Below are 16,394 nucleotides of genomic sequence, written 5' to 3'. Positions count from 1 at the left end.
TATTAGAATAAAAACCTCTAAAATGTATAGTACAGATAATGAGATTTGTTTAGTCATTGAAGAAGAAATCATTTAAGATATAGGTTACTTCTTAAACCCCCTTTTAAACCCCTTCTTAAACATTTTTTGCATATTAGTAACAGTGGTAAATCTTTCTCAAATTCACCTTTACAAAATATATATTATTACCATGCTGCACCAAATCCTAATGCGTACTTCCAAAAAAAGCACAGGCTCGGTCATCTTTGGTTACAGGAAGAATTCAGTCATGAGCATCTCACCACTTCCTATGCATTTTCAAAATTATTCTACTTTAGTTAGTAGAAATAATGGCTTGGTATATAGACTTGTGTTAACATTAAAACAGAGTTCATCAGAGTATTTCATAAAGCAGCTGCTCTAAGGTATAAGAACTTTTTAAAGTTTTTTTAGTTGTTTTGCCTTTTTCCTCTATTCCTCATTAAAACACATGTCAGCTTTATAAAAAAAACTCTATAGCTTTAAAAAAAGTGAAAATTATTTCAGAAAGTGTTTTCCTTGAAAACCAGTGTGAGAACTGAGAAGACTTTTGGAGAACTTGTGAACTTTGCACACGTCTCAAGCTCAAGAATTTGACGAAACAGAGAAAAATGTAACTCACCTTCCTTCTGGAGTACAAATTGTACGCCGGGCTTCTTCGTTGATGTAAAGCACTCTGACTTCATATGGCTTAAGCAACACACTAACTAAATCCACCCAGTGTACACACAAGTTAAGACAGCCACTCAAAGGACAGGTTTTCCCTTGGCTGTGATCCAAGTCCCACTCTCTCTCTCTCCCTCTAAGCCAAAATGAGCAAGTGAACATCTGGAGCTTCAGAGCACCATTCACAGGCACCTATCCATTAATAACACTGGTGATGACATCACCAAGCTTAGACACACCACTTGGCAGCTGCTCTCAGGTACAAGAAAACTTTGACGGTCTTCTTCACTTATATAACATGCCTTTTTGATAATTTCTCATTGGAACACGAATACTGTACAAGCTTTATCCATTCACGTTCAGTACATTGAATTTTTATCCAGATCCGTTTTCCCTGAAATAATCCACTTGTTTGGTCAGAGGTCGAAGTGAATTCCCCATTCCTCATGCCAATTAGTTGTGAAACCCCAAATTCTTCCAAACCTCTCATAATGTTTATGCTGCTTCAAGCTCAAAACTGAAGTTTAGTGCCTTTTTATAGATATTCAGTTTTTACTATCTTGTTTTGATTATGTTATAAGGACATGTATGCTGTATTTTAATTCACCATTAAAAATGTAAGCCATTCTTTTGGTGTCAGACCCTATAACCTAAACTCTAAATGTGACGTATCCTAAAATTAGCATCATTGATTCAGTTTAACAGCAACTTTACCAAACTTTTTGTACTGGATTTTCTAATGGTTAAGAGAACAGTTACATTAAACAAAAAATAGAACAGCAGGTATCAAGTTAATTGTGTTAATACTCAATAATTAATCAATTAAATTGCTCAATAATCAAGTTTTTTCATATACTTAAAAGCAAAGTCTATTATTACCTCATGATTTTTGTCTGGCAATACACAAATGACTTCTAAAAATGCTTAAATACATGGGTTTTTTTCTTGCCCTTAATAAGCATAATAGTTTCTGTTTTTTCTTGACAATGGAAGAAGGCCTTGTGAAATGATGCAAAGTTAAATAAGGGTCAGGATTCTATCATTAATTTGTTCCCCAACCACAAAGCAAATTCCAAATATATCACTTCATTGTGATCTGTTGCTTGCCAAAGGCATCTTGTCTAATCAGATATTGGGTTTGAAATTTGCAAAAGGCAGACAGATCAATGCTATGGTTTACTCTTAGCTATAGTTACATATTGTAATACCTATCAAAAGTTCCTGAAGAATACTACCAACAAAGATTAATTCAAAACATGCACTGCTCACAAAAAAAACTTAAACAAACAAAATAACATACTTTCAAATGTTGATCGGCATAAAAACCTTTCCTCTTCCATCTAATACATCTCTTCCAACATTTCCTGTTGTGCCTTTATCTTAATCAGCTTAATCGGCCTAGAGTACCAATGCCCCTTAAAGCTATGATTATGCCACAAAAGAAAACTGGTAAAAACATTCCACTTTGTTATTCTTTTTTAGTTGCTTATTTCCTTTATAAATCCTTTCGCGGTACACTAGAATGGATGAAAATATATTGCACATACTTGACAATGTCAAAACACCATGTCATGGAAACTAGATACAACAATTCACATGAGAGTAGAAAATGTTAATTCAAAGGATTCTTCAAAATTATGTGTGAAATATAAATTAGCATTAAACATAGGCTCTGCTTTCCTGTAATTAAGCTCAATTAGATATAGTTAAAATTATTTATAGAGCTTGGCTGCTCGCATAAGTAATAGGATTACGAGCATGCCTTCGTTTAATGGGTCTAAAGCATTAAAGATCTAACAGAATGAACAGTCAAGGTTAGAGCAACGCAGGAAGTCAATTTCTAGAAATGTAGCATAACTGCCTTATTGCATATTTAATAATAATAATTGCTTACACTTATATAGCACTTTTCTGGACACTCCACTCAAAGTGCTTTACAGGTAATGGGGACTCCCCTCCACCACCACCAATGTGCAGCATCCACCTGGATGCTGCGCCATAACACTCACCACACATCAGAGCAGAGTAATGAAGCCAATTCATAGATGGGGATTATTAGGAGGCCATGATTGATAAGGGCCAATGGGCAATTTTGGCCAGGATGCCAGGGTTACACCCCTACTCTTTTCAAGAAACACCCTGGGATTTTTAATGACCACAGAGAGTCAGGAGCCACGCCGAAAGACGGTGCTTGTTTACAGTATAGTGTCCCCGTCACTATACTGGGGCATTAGGACCCATATGGACCGCAGGGTGAGTACCCCCTGCTGGCCCCACTAACACCTCTTCCAGCAGCAACCTTAGTTTTTCCCAGGAGGTCTCCCATCCAGGTACTGACCAGGCTCACACCTGCTTAGCTTCAGTGGGCTGCCAATTGTAAGTTGCAGGGTGACATGGCTGCTGGCATTTAACAACACTGATTTACAACACAACTTGCTTTAGGGAGGTTTACAATTTAAACTAATAATTCTTCTAAGAAACTTATTCGTTTTGTCTCTAAAATATTTACATATTTACATACTTTATTAACTTTAAGAAGTGGGATTCCTAACTTTTTTTTCTACATTACAACACTATTGTCAAAGTAAACATTAAGCAACACAATTCCTTCCACAAATATAAGTAAAGAATAATGGTTATTAAACCATATACTGTACCTATATACCTTTTATCTTCATAAAGATAAAAGGCCTATATACCTGCCATTTTACCTATATAATTGTTTAAACAAATATCATACAGTAATCATATAATTATTTATGTCTAAATAAATTACAAATAATGGCAAGGAGCATCCAATTAAATTTAAAGTACACAGACAGAACCAAAGAAATCAGTAAGTATCCTGTTGATATAAAGGAGTACAGTGTAAGTGCAGTATTTCATCATTATCCATCCACACATAATAATGGTACAGTGACATGTTAGGATCTAAGCAGATAAAACACTTGAAATATTGTTCTACAACTCATACACTACAGCATGTACCCACTTGCAACTCAGGACACATTTCTCCTCTAAGTGTGCTTTTAAATACATTTTTCTGAATCAAGTACTGTTTGTAGCATCGAGGAGGCAAGACACAAATCTATTGAGAAGAGTCTAACATTTAATTAGCAGAGTCTCAAAGTTGTGATAGAAAAGGAGGAATTCAGTCCTATGACTGTCTTTGTTCTCTGGTCTATTAACAACGTACAAGGTTTAATGGCTTTGTGCTTCTTCGCAAATTGCATTCTAATTGCATACTTTAAATGGCTTTTAGTTCAAAAAAAAGGAAATTGAAAAAAAAGAACAAATTAGAAATATAAAAGGCCCCATTTCCTCTATTTCTGGAAGTGATGATTTCACCCAAAACAACGAATGAAAGAGGCAATTAACAATAATACTAAACTGTCTAATGATTCTAAGAAGACCTTATTTTATGCAATTACCTGAAGGATATTCTACAATACACATCACCGACAGCTTGAATGAAGATGCACGCAGCCTCTCTATTCTGTTTCCTAATTGTCTTTTAAAAAAATGAAAAGAAAACAATTTTCTTTACTTTTCTTATTGTTCTTATTTGATATGTGCATAATATCAATTATCAAACAGGAACCTGGCTTGAGTGGCACAAGTGGTTAGCATAGCTTCCTTTGCAACTCTGAGGCCTTGGGTTCAATTCCTGGGGAGTAGAGTTTGTATGTTATCCGTGTTCATTTGGGCTTCCTCCCACAGTCTAAAGGCATGCTGGTAGGTTATCTGTCTTCTGTATAATAGGTCCTGGTTTTTGTGTGTACCCTGCAATGGACTGGCAGCCCATCCAGGATGTTTCCTGTCTTGCACCCAGTGCCTCCTGGAATAGGCTCTGGGCCACCATGACCCTCAATTGGAAAAGCAACATCTTTCACCCATAAAGGCATGCAGTTTGAGCATTATATTTCTGATAAAAAATATTAAATGTTCAAAACAATGTGTATAAATAATTTGTAATTTAACAAATAGGTACTGTACATCACTTAAATGGAGTGGATACTTTTGAAAGGCACTGTATAGCACTTTACATATACTGTAGGAGGAGACCCCTTTTCACCCACCTGTGAAGTGCAGCACCCACCTGGATTGCAGCAATCCTGTACCCTACAACACAGCAGTAAAGGCGGAGAAGTGAGAAATTGCTTCAGCAATCAAAACGAGGGGGAACTTTATTCCAGATTTTGCTAGTCCAGAGTGAAATTTAGAAAGGGAACCACAGTTAACACCACTACTCTTTTAAACAGTGCTGTGGCAGCTTTTATCTGAGCTACTGTACAGTAGCATCGATTCATATATTCCAACTAAAACATCAATATGCATACCACTTGTAGAATAATTTATTTAATCACAGTTACATTGTTGCAAAGGTTTAGTCATAGGGGTGAGAAAGCTTAAAGACGATTCTGAATTTTGTACTACTGTGTGTTTATTATAAAAATATCTGCTTCTGTGACTTGTTCAAAAGTAATCCATACTGTATCTTTATCACATTACAGCACAATCGCCTGAAATCAATTTCACATCAGGACACTACAGAATATTCAGCATAAAGTTGGAAACTTATTTAAAGAGAGAGTGACAATGGCAAGAGTTAAACAAGAAGGACAGGTTATAGTAGAAATGTCAAAGCATTTATGGATTTTGAAGTCTTGGCATGCACCTTAAGGAACCATTTTCTGGGACTTGTTATTATTGAGGCCTCAAAACAAATACAATTTTAACCTACCATTTTAGATTATAAGTTAAAATATGCAATTTTATGATGCAGGATTTCATAAGCGTGTTAAAGCATGCTTTGGTGGGTAATGTAAATAGCTTGTGGAAAGGAAAACAGCATCTTGAGCCCTACAGGGATGTTTCTTAAAGAGTCACAGCCGTTTTTCGTAATATAAAAATACCTTCAGGGTAATTAAGAAAGTTCCATGTATCTGTAAGCTATACTTTTCCCTCCTTAATGAAGTTTAAACTTGTTTGGGAGAAGTATCACATTCCTAAACAGGCAGCTGTGGAAAATTTAATTTCCTGGATAGGATTTTTCGACTGAAATGCATTAGTTTCTTTATCCTGCTTCTTAAATGTGGCTGATTCTTATTGGCTGAGAGGAAACAGAATTATTTCACAATACATTATTTACCAAAGGATGTTACAATCTCATATAAATATACAGTATACTGTACATACCTTGGTTAACCATTAAGCTTCACAATTTGATATACTGTAAAGAAAGCATTTTTATGTATTATTTTAGTATAAAGTAATAAAGTGGAGTCATCTAGAGAGATCAAGGGGAGTTAGCTAGAGAGAAATTTGATTTTGAAGCTTAAAAGGACTAATTTACCTTCTGTGTTAAGAAACTAGAATTATATATAACAAGTTGGAAGATAATTGGCAAAAGAGTTTTGAAACAGGAGCAGTTCCATTGCTAGCTGTGTTTGCCAAGCAGCTGATAAACTGATATGGCTGTGAAAATTCTGAAAATTGTTGCAACGTTTTAGGTACTAATGTGATGTAGCTTTTGTTGTTGGTGAAATCTGCAAATTTCAATTAAACTTGTGCAGCTCTTTCCATGAAAACAAAATTGAAAAGGTATTCAAACACGCGGGTATAAGCTGGCACAGAACACAAGTTTTGGACCACTAATGAAATGTCTTATCTGTCCCAGTTTACCTGCTTTGAATGTATTTAGGTCTGAACCCAACCAATTTCAAAAGTGGAGAAAAAAATCATTGCATGTGTTAGGCAGAAAATGATGTCAATAATAAGTAAATAAATAAGTTTGCAAAGCTATAAAAAGTGCCAATAAAATCTTTGACTAACTGAACTGACAGGACTGTCTTTCACAATGATGCTTTTAGAAAAAAAAACAAGGCAAAAATGGTTTAACAATTAATAACATTTTAACTGAATCGTGTTTTCTTCTGCAATGTGAGGTGGGTTTACACTACTTTAGGTCACTGCACAACAATTCACACCACCTGCAAGCTATAAGACTATAAGAAATATCTCCATTGCTGAAATAGTGTCTCCATACCTCAAAATCAGATGTACATCCCAGTTGTAAGGATGACATTATTAAAAATATTTAAAGTCCCAGAAGAAGGTTAAATAATATAACGATATTCTCAAGGTCTGCAATCACATACAAATCCTATCAAATACCTTTGTTTATATCGAATTAGAATATATGCATTTTTAACTGTACAACATCTTGTAAAAGTTTAAAGACACTTATAAATAAATAGTATTCTATTATTGAAAGGTGCCTGAATAGATAATACAACAAATTACAGAGAGCTAACCTGCATCAATGCTTCTCAATAACTTGGAAAACAATTGCGGAAATAAACTGGGAGTGCTTAGTGGAAATCTCAGGAAAAAAATGTCTGTTGGAAGAGCACCTCCACTAAGCTACTGTACATCAAAATGGAATGCATGTCTGACCTGAGTTTATTTGCAATGTTTGTATTGTTTCCAGGTTGAATCTGGTGTGGATGAGCTGTTACAAATGTAATAAAACCAAAATAAAAAGTCAAATATTTATGACCAATTACAATACTTGCTTATTGTAGTAGTGTTACTGTATATAAATGGTAGGGCATCACCATTACAGCACCCATCTTGCTGATGTACAGTAGCTATTCAGCTCCACAGTGAGTCAATTCAAGTTTTAGTTCATTAGGGAAGGGGATAATCATGCATTAAGCACCTTGTGGTAAACAGAAAATAATTTATAATCTTTATGTATACAAGATTATAGCAGCTTTAATTCCAGATAACATCTAAAAAAAATACTTCTCCTACATCAACTTTAGGAATGGAGTACACCCTGTCACCTGGTATACAGTATGTAGGTCTTGACATATGTATATTCAGATTTCAATAATTTCATTATAAAATTGAAATAAAGCATAAGTTAGATCCATAAAGATTAAGTAGCACGGCAAGTTCCTTTCTTGAATGAGTAGTGCAGAGTAAGCATGATGCAATTACCACATTTTCACACATGTGAAGCAACCTCTGTTTTTGATCTTACGCTTCATTGCTGAAAAAACAGTAAGTCATACTGCAACCAAGTTTGTGAACCACCTAAGTGATTGTATTATTTACAGTGTATTTTATGTTTAGTTACTGAACAGTACAGTACTTAAATATTAGTTTAAAATTAGTTCTCTAACATTTATTTACTGTACAGTATATGTTGTAATATATTTAATTATACTTTTTATACTTACGTTTATGCAAAGGCTAAGCTTCCAATTTACGAGTTATGTCAAGATTGAAGTCAGGGAACGGATGTAAAACTAAGCTTGGCAAACACTGAACATGTTGAATCCAATGAAAGGAAATAACAATAGCCAAACCAATTATTGTGCTTATGAAGGTGCCAGGAGCACCTTCTCCTAAAATAGATGACCACATTCCATGAACTTATAGTAGTCTTTCATATTTTTTATCTTTCGACATAACATACTGAGCTATGTGGGAACAAATGGTAAAAAATATCAACAGAAAAACTAGTTTAAGTATCATACTATTAAGAAAGGTTCACTCAAAGCATCCAATCACAATGGATTTTCTGCATATTAAAGTGTATTAAATGACCACTCCAAGCTTAAGTATTCTTTCAGGGATGATTTTAACAAAGAAATATTTTATCTGTGCAAATAAGGTTAGTGAATCTAGTCAGATATACAGGTAACTGCTTCTGAACTAAAACTATATTAATGTCAAGAAATCAAATTATAAAAATGAACAATTTTGAATCGGTTTGTGGAATAGTGTTTATCAATAGCAAATACAGTCAATTCAATTTAAATGTTTATTATGTTGTGAAGTGGCAGGTAAAACTTTCAGTGGCAGCATTTTTTTTCCAAAATGAAATTACTTAGGTCTATGTAGTGTTACAGACATAAATTAAGAATATGACAATTGTTTTACATTTTCACACTATTTACCAGGAAACTTTTTAAATTAATCAATTAACCAGAATAATTCTTCATAATTAAATAAAAACATTTTTGTCACTGGAGAGATCTGAATTGAAATTGTATTTTTATGATAGGATGCAATATCAGCCAAGAAAAGAAAGAGAAATGGAATTGAAATACAAAATTACAAAACCTCTTTATAGCCATTTTACTGTATCTTATTAAATTTAACCTATTCAGTGTTCGCAAAAATAAATTAATCAAAAAACTAAAAACTACTGCCATAAAAAGAAAATTATTTCAGAAAAGGAGTGTTTAGTTTCATACTACACATTCAAATGTAAAGAATAAGATTTCCATGGTAAGCAGGTTCAAAGTGTCTACTGACATAGTACAAAATTAAATTTACACCATAAAAATTAAGGAAGGCCTAAGGTTCAATTCAGAAGAAATGGAAATAAATAAAACATGTATTTTATCATTTTAAAAATAAGTCTTTCCACACTAACCCCATATATAATTTTCTAGTGTACTTTGTCCCAAAGAACTTAAATTGAAAGTTAAAAATAAAATAATTGGACACAAATTTCTTTAAATATCTGCTATCTGTACATATGCTTCAACTTTATGTCTTATGGAAACAAAAATCACAATATTCCAAAAGTCATTAAATCACCTTGTTAACCATCATACAAACCTCTGCAATTCATCTCGTTTAATATACTTTTCAATTACTTCCAAATTAAACATTTGCTGCAGTGTTTACACAGATGTATCCTATACAGTCTTTGCAATTGGATTAAATGCACAGTGACATCACTCAAGGCATGGCTCATTTTTACTTAAAGACCAGGAAATGCATAGAAGAAGCTTAGGGACTATTCTAGGCACCAAACCTTTACACACAGTATGGAGGCAAGGTATTTGAACTTCAGTGAAGAAAACATTAACCAAGAAAGTACTGTTTGTTGCCTTGAACCTTTTTAGGAATGCTCTTTAACCAGATTTATAAATATAATGTATCAATATATTATTTATATTATTTGTGTAAAAATGCAAAATCAGGGACATTTGTGATTAAACAACTGCATAGCAACTCTTACAGGTACCACTACCGTGTTTGCTCCCATTCTGTCTTCTCATGATTATCCACATGAGATGGGACTCTTGCATAATAATGATACTATTTGCATTTGCAAAGCTGCATGATTCCCACCTATGAGTGTAACTGCAACGCAGTAAAATGTTTTTTTTAAAAATGAAATGAAGTTAAGAAGAGTATTGTAATACAATATATGTATTATAACACTTATTCCACAACCACCTCTTTGTCCATTAGATACTCGGCACATGCAGGTCAGTTTGTATCTAGCATCCAGCTTTCATGAGAGGGGAATAAGGAGGATGCTTGAAATATACTCCTCTTTAATTCCCAAATACATGAGAAAAAAATATCTGCTACTCTTGCAGGAAACATTCAGGGTCCTGTGATATTTGGTCCACTGCTACGACGGTGAAAAAGTGAGAATCATCCAGCTGATGACAAAGTAAAACAGAAACACAGGGTACACCACAAGAGCTTTGCGATTTGGAGGCTGGCTGTCAGCCAGGAAGGCTGTAGATGCTGGAAAAAAAAAACACTAAGCATTAGTTTCTCAACGTATTGGGTTTCTTACTGAAAATGTCCACAAAGCATTTTAGTGCATACAAATACTTCATAAATGCACATCTTGATACTTGTATCTTTCTCCTTGATTTTAAAAGAAATAAGGCATTAAGGTTCTGCAACTAACCCAATGGAATGTGTTATGAATGATTCTGTTGAGTACAGCACCATCTGCTGGGAAGACTTTGAATATTAAAAATATTCAGCACTAACACTACTGTATCTTATGAAATGCATGCATTTGGAGTCTAAAATAATGATAGAACAATACATTTTTATCCCTGAAAATAATCAAATAACCTACTTACCAAATGTTGACCAGCCAAATGAAGCAAAGACTACTATGAACCGAACTATAAAACCAATGTTGCCAGAATTCCCAAGTAACACCAGCCTGCAGACAATCATGGCAACCGTCAGAGGCATAATACAATACCCAAGTACACACAAACTCTGGAAGAAGGAACTATGGAGGAAAAGAAAGAAAAAAAGTACAGATGCAGGTCAGCTGTTATGGGCATTCATTTACCGTGCTGAGATACTAATTATAAAACTAATAGTTTACCTGATGAAACGAATGATAAAACATGAAACTCTTTCAACACTTATTCTCAAATGATGAAACGTTCAATATCCATGTGTGAAAATGTAGGTGATCCTTAGATTCAGTAACTTGTGGCATCTCCTTGAGCAGCAATGTGTGCAACTAAACTCTAACGATTGATTAGTCTCTCATCTGTTCAGAGGAATTTTGGCCAATTCCTCCTTACAAAACCCCATCAACAGGCTTTGAGGACTGCCAAAGATTTTCTCAGCTCATGGCATGACTTGTTTCCACACACTTGTTTGATGAAGGCCAAACTCGTAACATTGCAGATCTTTATATGGGGTGGGGCTTTCCAAACTCAGACTTCAAGGTTTACCTAATTATTGAAACACCTGATTTTAATTACTGTATTCTCTTAATTTAGCTAATGAAGAAGGCTATCATGGTAAAATAATAAAATTATGAAATTTCCCCGTAAGTTTTTTACGGGGTTCACCAACATTTTCTTGGCACTGTACTTACTCTTATTAAATGTCCTGCTTTTCATGCACACATAGAGAGATGGAATGTGTAAATACTGAATGTGAATTACAACACTTGGTACTTACATGGTACCTCCTAGTAGCTTAGAATTTAGTGTAATAATAACAGATCCAAACCAGATGATGACAAACACTTCTGCAAACTGGGGCCCTCCATCATCTTTACTGTCTGCAGATCCTCCCTGCAACATACTGTACACACAAAGGTGAAATTATATTTTACAGCTTCTATATTGTGCTCTTTGCCAATGAAATGGCACAACACAGAAGGTTAACCCTTTTAGTTCTTACTGAAAAAGTAATAATAGTGACACACTATTACATCAAAATGATCCTGACCCATATTTTACATTTGGTGTAAAAACAAATTGAGAAATCAGGCCTGGATTCTTACTTATAATCCAGGTGAAAATGACTAACTTATCAGTTCAGAACCTTTAAAACAGTATTCATTATCTGCTTGGAAAAAAATAAGAATTGTTTAATATAAGCATAATAATTAGACAATAATAAATTGTTATTGACTTACAGAGCAAGTGTGACGCACAGCAGCAAAGGACCCCATAAATCCCCTGAAAGCAAAAGGGGAAAATGTATGCAAATTTCATTACATGCTGAATGTTAAGATATTTATTTGCAATGAAATATAATTCTACATGTTTTAAAAAACTGATTCAAAATGCTAGTCAGGCATATTCTACTTATCAGTACTAATACCTATGGAGCCATAAAACACCACATAAATCAAGCTGTTACAGAGGTTCTGGCCACACACAGACGTTCCAGATGAAAGCACTATAAATGTGATGCCTGTGCTCAAAACGCCAGAATCTGCCTGGGTACCAGGAAGATAGTGAAAAGATACTTACTGAATGACTTTTCCTGTAGTCCTGTTTCAGTATGTATTAGTGCTTAATAATTTGTATCTATCTTTTTAATATTCACATCACATATGCTAAAGAGTTTGAAATGAGGAATGGAGCTGTACAAGGCTAAGAATATGTCCTTTATGCTTTATGATTTAATACATCCTTTATTTAATGCAATTATGGTGGAAATATACTACAGGCCAGTTAAAAACCAAAGACGAAAGTTCCAACAACTCTCATATTTGTGACAGTAAAAACCATCAGCAAATTATAAATCATAAATTGTTCATCTTTATCTTTAAATTCAATTAACCGTTTTTGATTTTGGGACAAATACAAATTGTGTTTGTCTTAATACTCACAGGCACATGAATTAGACAATTCACTCAAAGAATTATACTTACAGTCTCTAAGTAATGCAGAGCTTTTTTTAGGATACAACACATGAACAAACTTCTTCCCAACTGCCTTCAAATCTCTCATCTGTACAAATAAATAAATATTTTACTTTAACAAAGACTAACTTAACAGTCACTAAGCATAATATTACACTAAATCTAAAGCATGTTTTCAGAGCCAAGTAATGGATAACTGCCTTCAGAAGCTCAACAAATTTCTGTTACCTTCCCTGGCCAGGAAACATCTCTCATCACAGATAAAATCATACAAGACAACTAAGACCAGACAGCAAATATTCCAAAACAGGGTGGAGTACATATCACATTGTGTTCAGGCTGTTCATGCTCTTTCAGGTGACCAACATAATATTTGATAGAGGTTCTTCAATATTTTATACAGTGAATGCAATTGATTATACACATACAATTAATACGTATTATGTCAGGAATTGCATTTCTTCAATTTGTACAATCCACAAGAGCTGTTCCCACAAATAAATAGGTAGGTTTCAAAATAATTGCAAACTGACATTTTAAAGCAGTGCAACTGATTTGCCAGCAATTAGTATATCTGATGGATTAAGCTTAATCCATACTGGACAAAGATATGTGAAAAGGGTCTACACTAGACATGACTTGGAAACAATCCATATAAAAATATTGCAATTAACTGCAGCACTGCTCATGCATTCATATGCCACAGGAGATAGGCTATTCCAAAAACTGTTTGCACAACTACCACTGTAATGCAAACAAACTGTATTTTACTGGAAGAACATGCATTACACTATGTAAGTATTTGAACCACTTGCTCAATTATATTACAGTACCATTTAACAGACTTCGCTTTAACGGATTTCAGATGTGATGCACAAAATTGCTTGTTTGGTATGCTTTAGCAAATCTTATACAGTATATTTATTACATAAAATAAAGTCAATGATCAAAAACGGTCAATGATCAATTTTAACTGACTGTGCTGATCGTTATTTTTAAAAACAGTAAGTCAAAACTGATATATAATAGTGTTTTTGGGCTGAAAAATGTCACTCCTGATTTAATGAACATTTGGCAATAAGAGACACCCAATCACCTCTATTAGTGTGTTAAACTGAGCATTTACTGTTTCCATGTATGCAGACATACATGCTATCAGTAGTATTAATAATACTGTGATGATAAAAACTACTGTTATAGTTTCAATAAACTTAACTACTGTAAAATTACAACTAAGGAGAGAGATGTTCTAATTTTATACAAGAAAATAAGAAAAGCTGCAAACAGGGGGATTCTATTTAGTCCATTTAGGCAACTTTCTAACTGTATAAATAAAAGTAAAATTACTTGGGAAGCTAAACTAAAACAAAGCCAAATTTGATGGCTGGGCCATGGCAGATGCCTGCCAGATGGTCAGATCCCTAAGGATGTCATATATGGAATGCTACATACTGAGAAGGAGTCCCTGGAAAATCAATAACTTTCCTTCAAGGACATGTGAAAGTGTAATACAAGAGTGTGATAAAAAGAGCTACCCTTTCTATACTGAAAACCATAAGTCTTGATGAAGACATTATAACCTGAAAGCAGGCCATAAGAAGCACCAGAAAGCAGAAGAAATACGATAGAAAAAATAACAGTTGCAGATTGACAGATATTACATGCTCTTACTACAACAGGGACTGCTATTCTCATATTGCCTTACTCAACCACCAGTGCTGCTGCAGCAATTAGACCCTAAGCACATACTGTTGTCTTCACAGGCTTGGGGATACCAATGGTCATAACAGGATACAGAGTTAATGAGCTGTGTGTGCACGCCTTTTATTATGACACAATAACTTACAATGGTTTCTTTAACAGGCTCATCAAGTGTGGAGTACTCATCATCTTGTATTGGGGAGCCAACTGGAACTGTGATCTCTCCCTCCACAGGAATGTCTTCTGAGATCGATACATCTGAAAGCCCTGCAAACTGCAACATGTGCCCATAGAGGTCCATCAGTAGGATCATTCTATGTCATATCAACCACATTTCAGTTCTGGGTGACAATCAGCACAACAACAATAACAAGCAGATAGTTTTAATTTCATTAGTTTATCATAAACATTTGGGGAAACTTTAAACTGAAAACTTCTAAAAGCTGTTTGGATATGATAAAAAGCCAGTACAGCACTGCTAGTAAACTTTTACACACAGGGAGATTTTTAGTCACGGAACACAAAAAACAACACAAGTTGACAAAATATTGTCTACTTTTCATAGTTAAATCGCAGCTGTTGTGTCATCAAGGGATCTTTTTAGAAGTGTCAGATTAGTAATAACATGTCACATGTAATACATAAGAACAGATAAAAAAAATAAATCATTTGGGGATCTTTATTCCTTAAATATATTTAGGAAAGATTCCATCCATATACTTCAGAGAGATTGCATTTTTAAGGATATTCTAGCCCAATTAGGAGAAAGGAAGCAATTCACATATGAAAAGAAAAAATGTCTAAGTGTTTAAATAGAATACTGTATCTTGGAGTGACGATGACACCCCACTGCCACACGCAGAAAAACGCCCTCCTTTCCCAAGAAGACATGCTTTAAAACTTTTCAATCTATTTTCGTAGACAATATAGACTTATTGCATTCCCCCCCCCCCCCCATTTCGAAAGGCAAACCTACAATATTCCCCAATTCTTATTAGACCGGTTCAATATATGTATTTAACTGATCATTACTTATAGATCTTTAACTGCGCAACGCTTTTCTTCCAAAGAGAATTGCAAACATTCCCAACAGGTGTACTAACAAATACTTGCATTTGGTAAATTTGAATATATTACTCTGAACGCAGTCTCTAGGAGATTAAATGAAACAATTCAAATATCTTGATTATTATTCTTTGGTTAAATAGAAAGTCCGCACAGAATAAAATATATGGGAAAAAGAGCCTTCATAACAACCGAACTAAAAACAATTCTATAAAGGCCTGTCTCTGAAAACAAACAGTCAAGTCTAATGTTACAGTCCATGACGCTTACACTTTCAGACACTGTTAGAAAACAGTGGTGCCCACATTTCATGTATAAATTTGTTAGATAATAATGTAAAAATGCTTCGTTTCTTACCAGAGGTTTGTTAGATTCATTCACTTCCGCCATTTTTGCTCATCTAAGCTACGTGGAGACAAACATGTTGCGTCATCAGAAGCGACACTTTCTGCGCCTTCTTTTAAAAACGTCACGTGAAAAAGATCAAGTGGTGCAATGTGCATATACAACCACGGGATGGCGTGTTTTTACCAAAATAAACCACGTTTCTTAGGAACAATGCTCGGATTTAAATATTCAAGATGTCAACACTTACCTTACCGATGCGCTATGGCATGCAAGTAAGACATATAATTCAAAGACTTATGATTTAGTTTATATTCGTTTTTCCCTAAAGAAAATCTTCTAGAAACCCTCTTCCTTTTCAGGTTTTTGAAAAAAAAAACGTGAATATAATATTTTAACTTTCTGGGTCTTTAAGCATCTCAAATGATCAATGCTTGTGTAACTTATTTGCTCAGATGTTATTATTGATAAACATATAAAACGTTAAATTCATTTAAAAATGATTTTGATAAAATCTTAAAAACGAGTTTGTAAAAATCATGCATTGATGAGATTAATTAAACATAATTCAGCTTCAGCAGTAAGATACTCGTCTTATGAAGAGCACTAGTATTTAAATCTGTACGGAACATCC

General features: G+C 34.2%; 2 protein-coding genes across 2 annotated transcripts in view; both read right to left on the bottom strand.

Moving 5' to 3' along the window:
- The window catches only part of stard8 (StAR related lipid transfer domain containing 8), an 83,560-nt gene extending 82,827 nt beyond the window's left edge, over positions 1-733 (bottom strand). Inside the window, exon 1 of the mRNA XM_088596790.1 lies at positions 641-733. The gene's annotated coding sequence lies outside the window, so the exon portion shown is untranslated. The remainder of the gene's footprint in view (positions 1-640) is intronic.
- A 7,774-nt stretch (positions 734-8,507) lies between these two features.
- On the bottom strand, positions 8,508-15,921 carry yipf6 (Yip1 domain family, member 6). Its single transcript, XM_088596789.1, has 7 exons — positions 15,773-15,921; positions 14,496-14,624; positions 12,659-12,737; positions 11,915-11,957; positions 11,452-11,577; positions 10,605-10,762; positions 8,508-10,254 (listed from the first exon to the last, which is right to left on the bottom strand). The coding sequence occupies exons 1-7, from the start codon at positions 15,803-15,805 to the stop codon at positions 10,136-10,138; spliced, it is 687 nt and encodes a 228-aa protein (XP_088452915.1). The 5' UTR covers positions 15,806-15,921; the 3' UTR covers positions 8,508-10,135.
- Between the last annotated feature and the right edge of the window lie 473 nt (positions 15,922-16,394).

This window comes from Lepisosteus platostomus, chromosome 10 (genome assembly GCF_059453375.1).
Source record: "Lepisosteus platostomus isolate fLepPlt1 chromosome 10, fLepPlt1.hap1, whole genome shotgun sequence".
NCBI classification, from domain to species: Eukaryota; Metazoa; Chordata; class Actinopteri; order Semionotiformes; family Lepisosteidae; genus Lepisosteus; species Lepisosteus platostomus.
The sequence above is the reverse complement of the archived record's forward strand: the minus strand, read 5'-3'. Positions and strand labels throughout refer to the sequence as shown.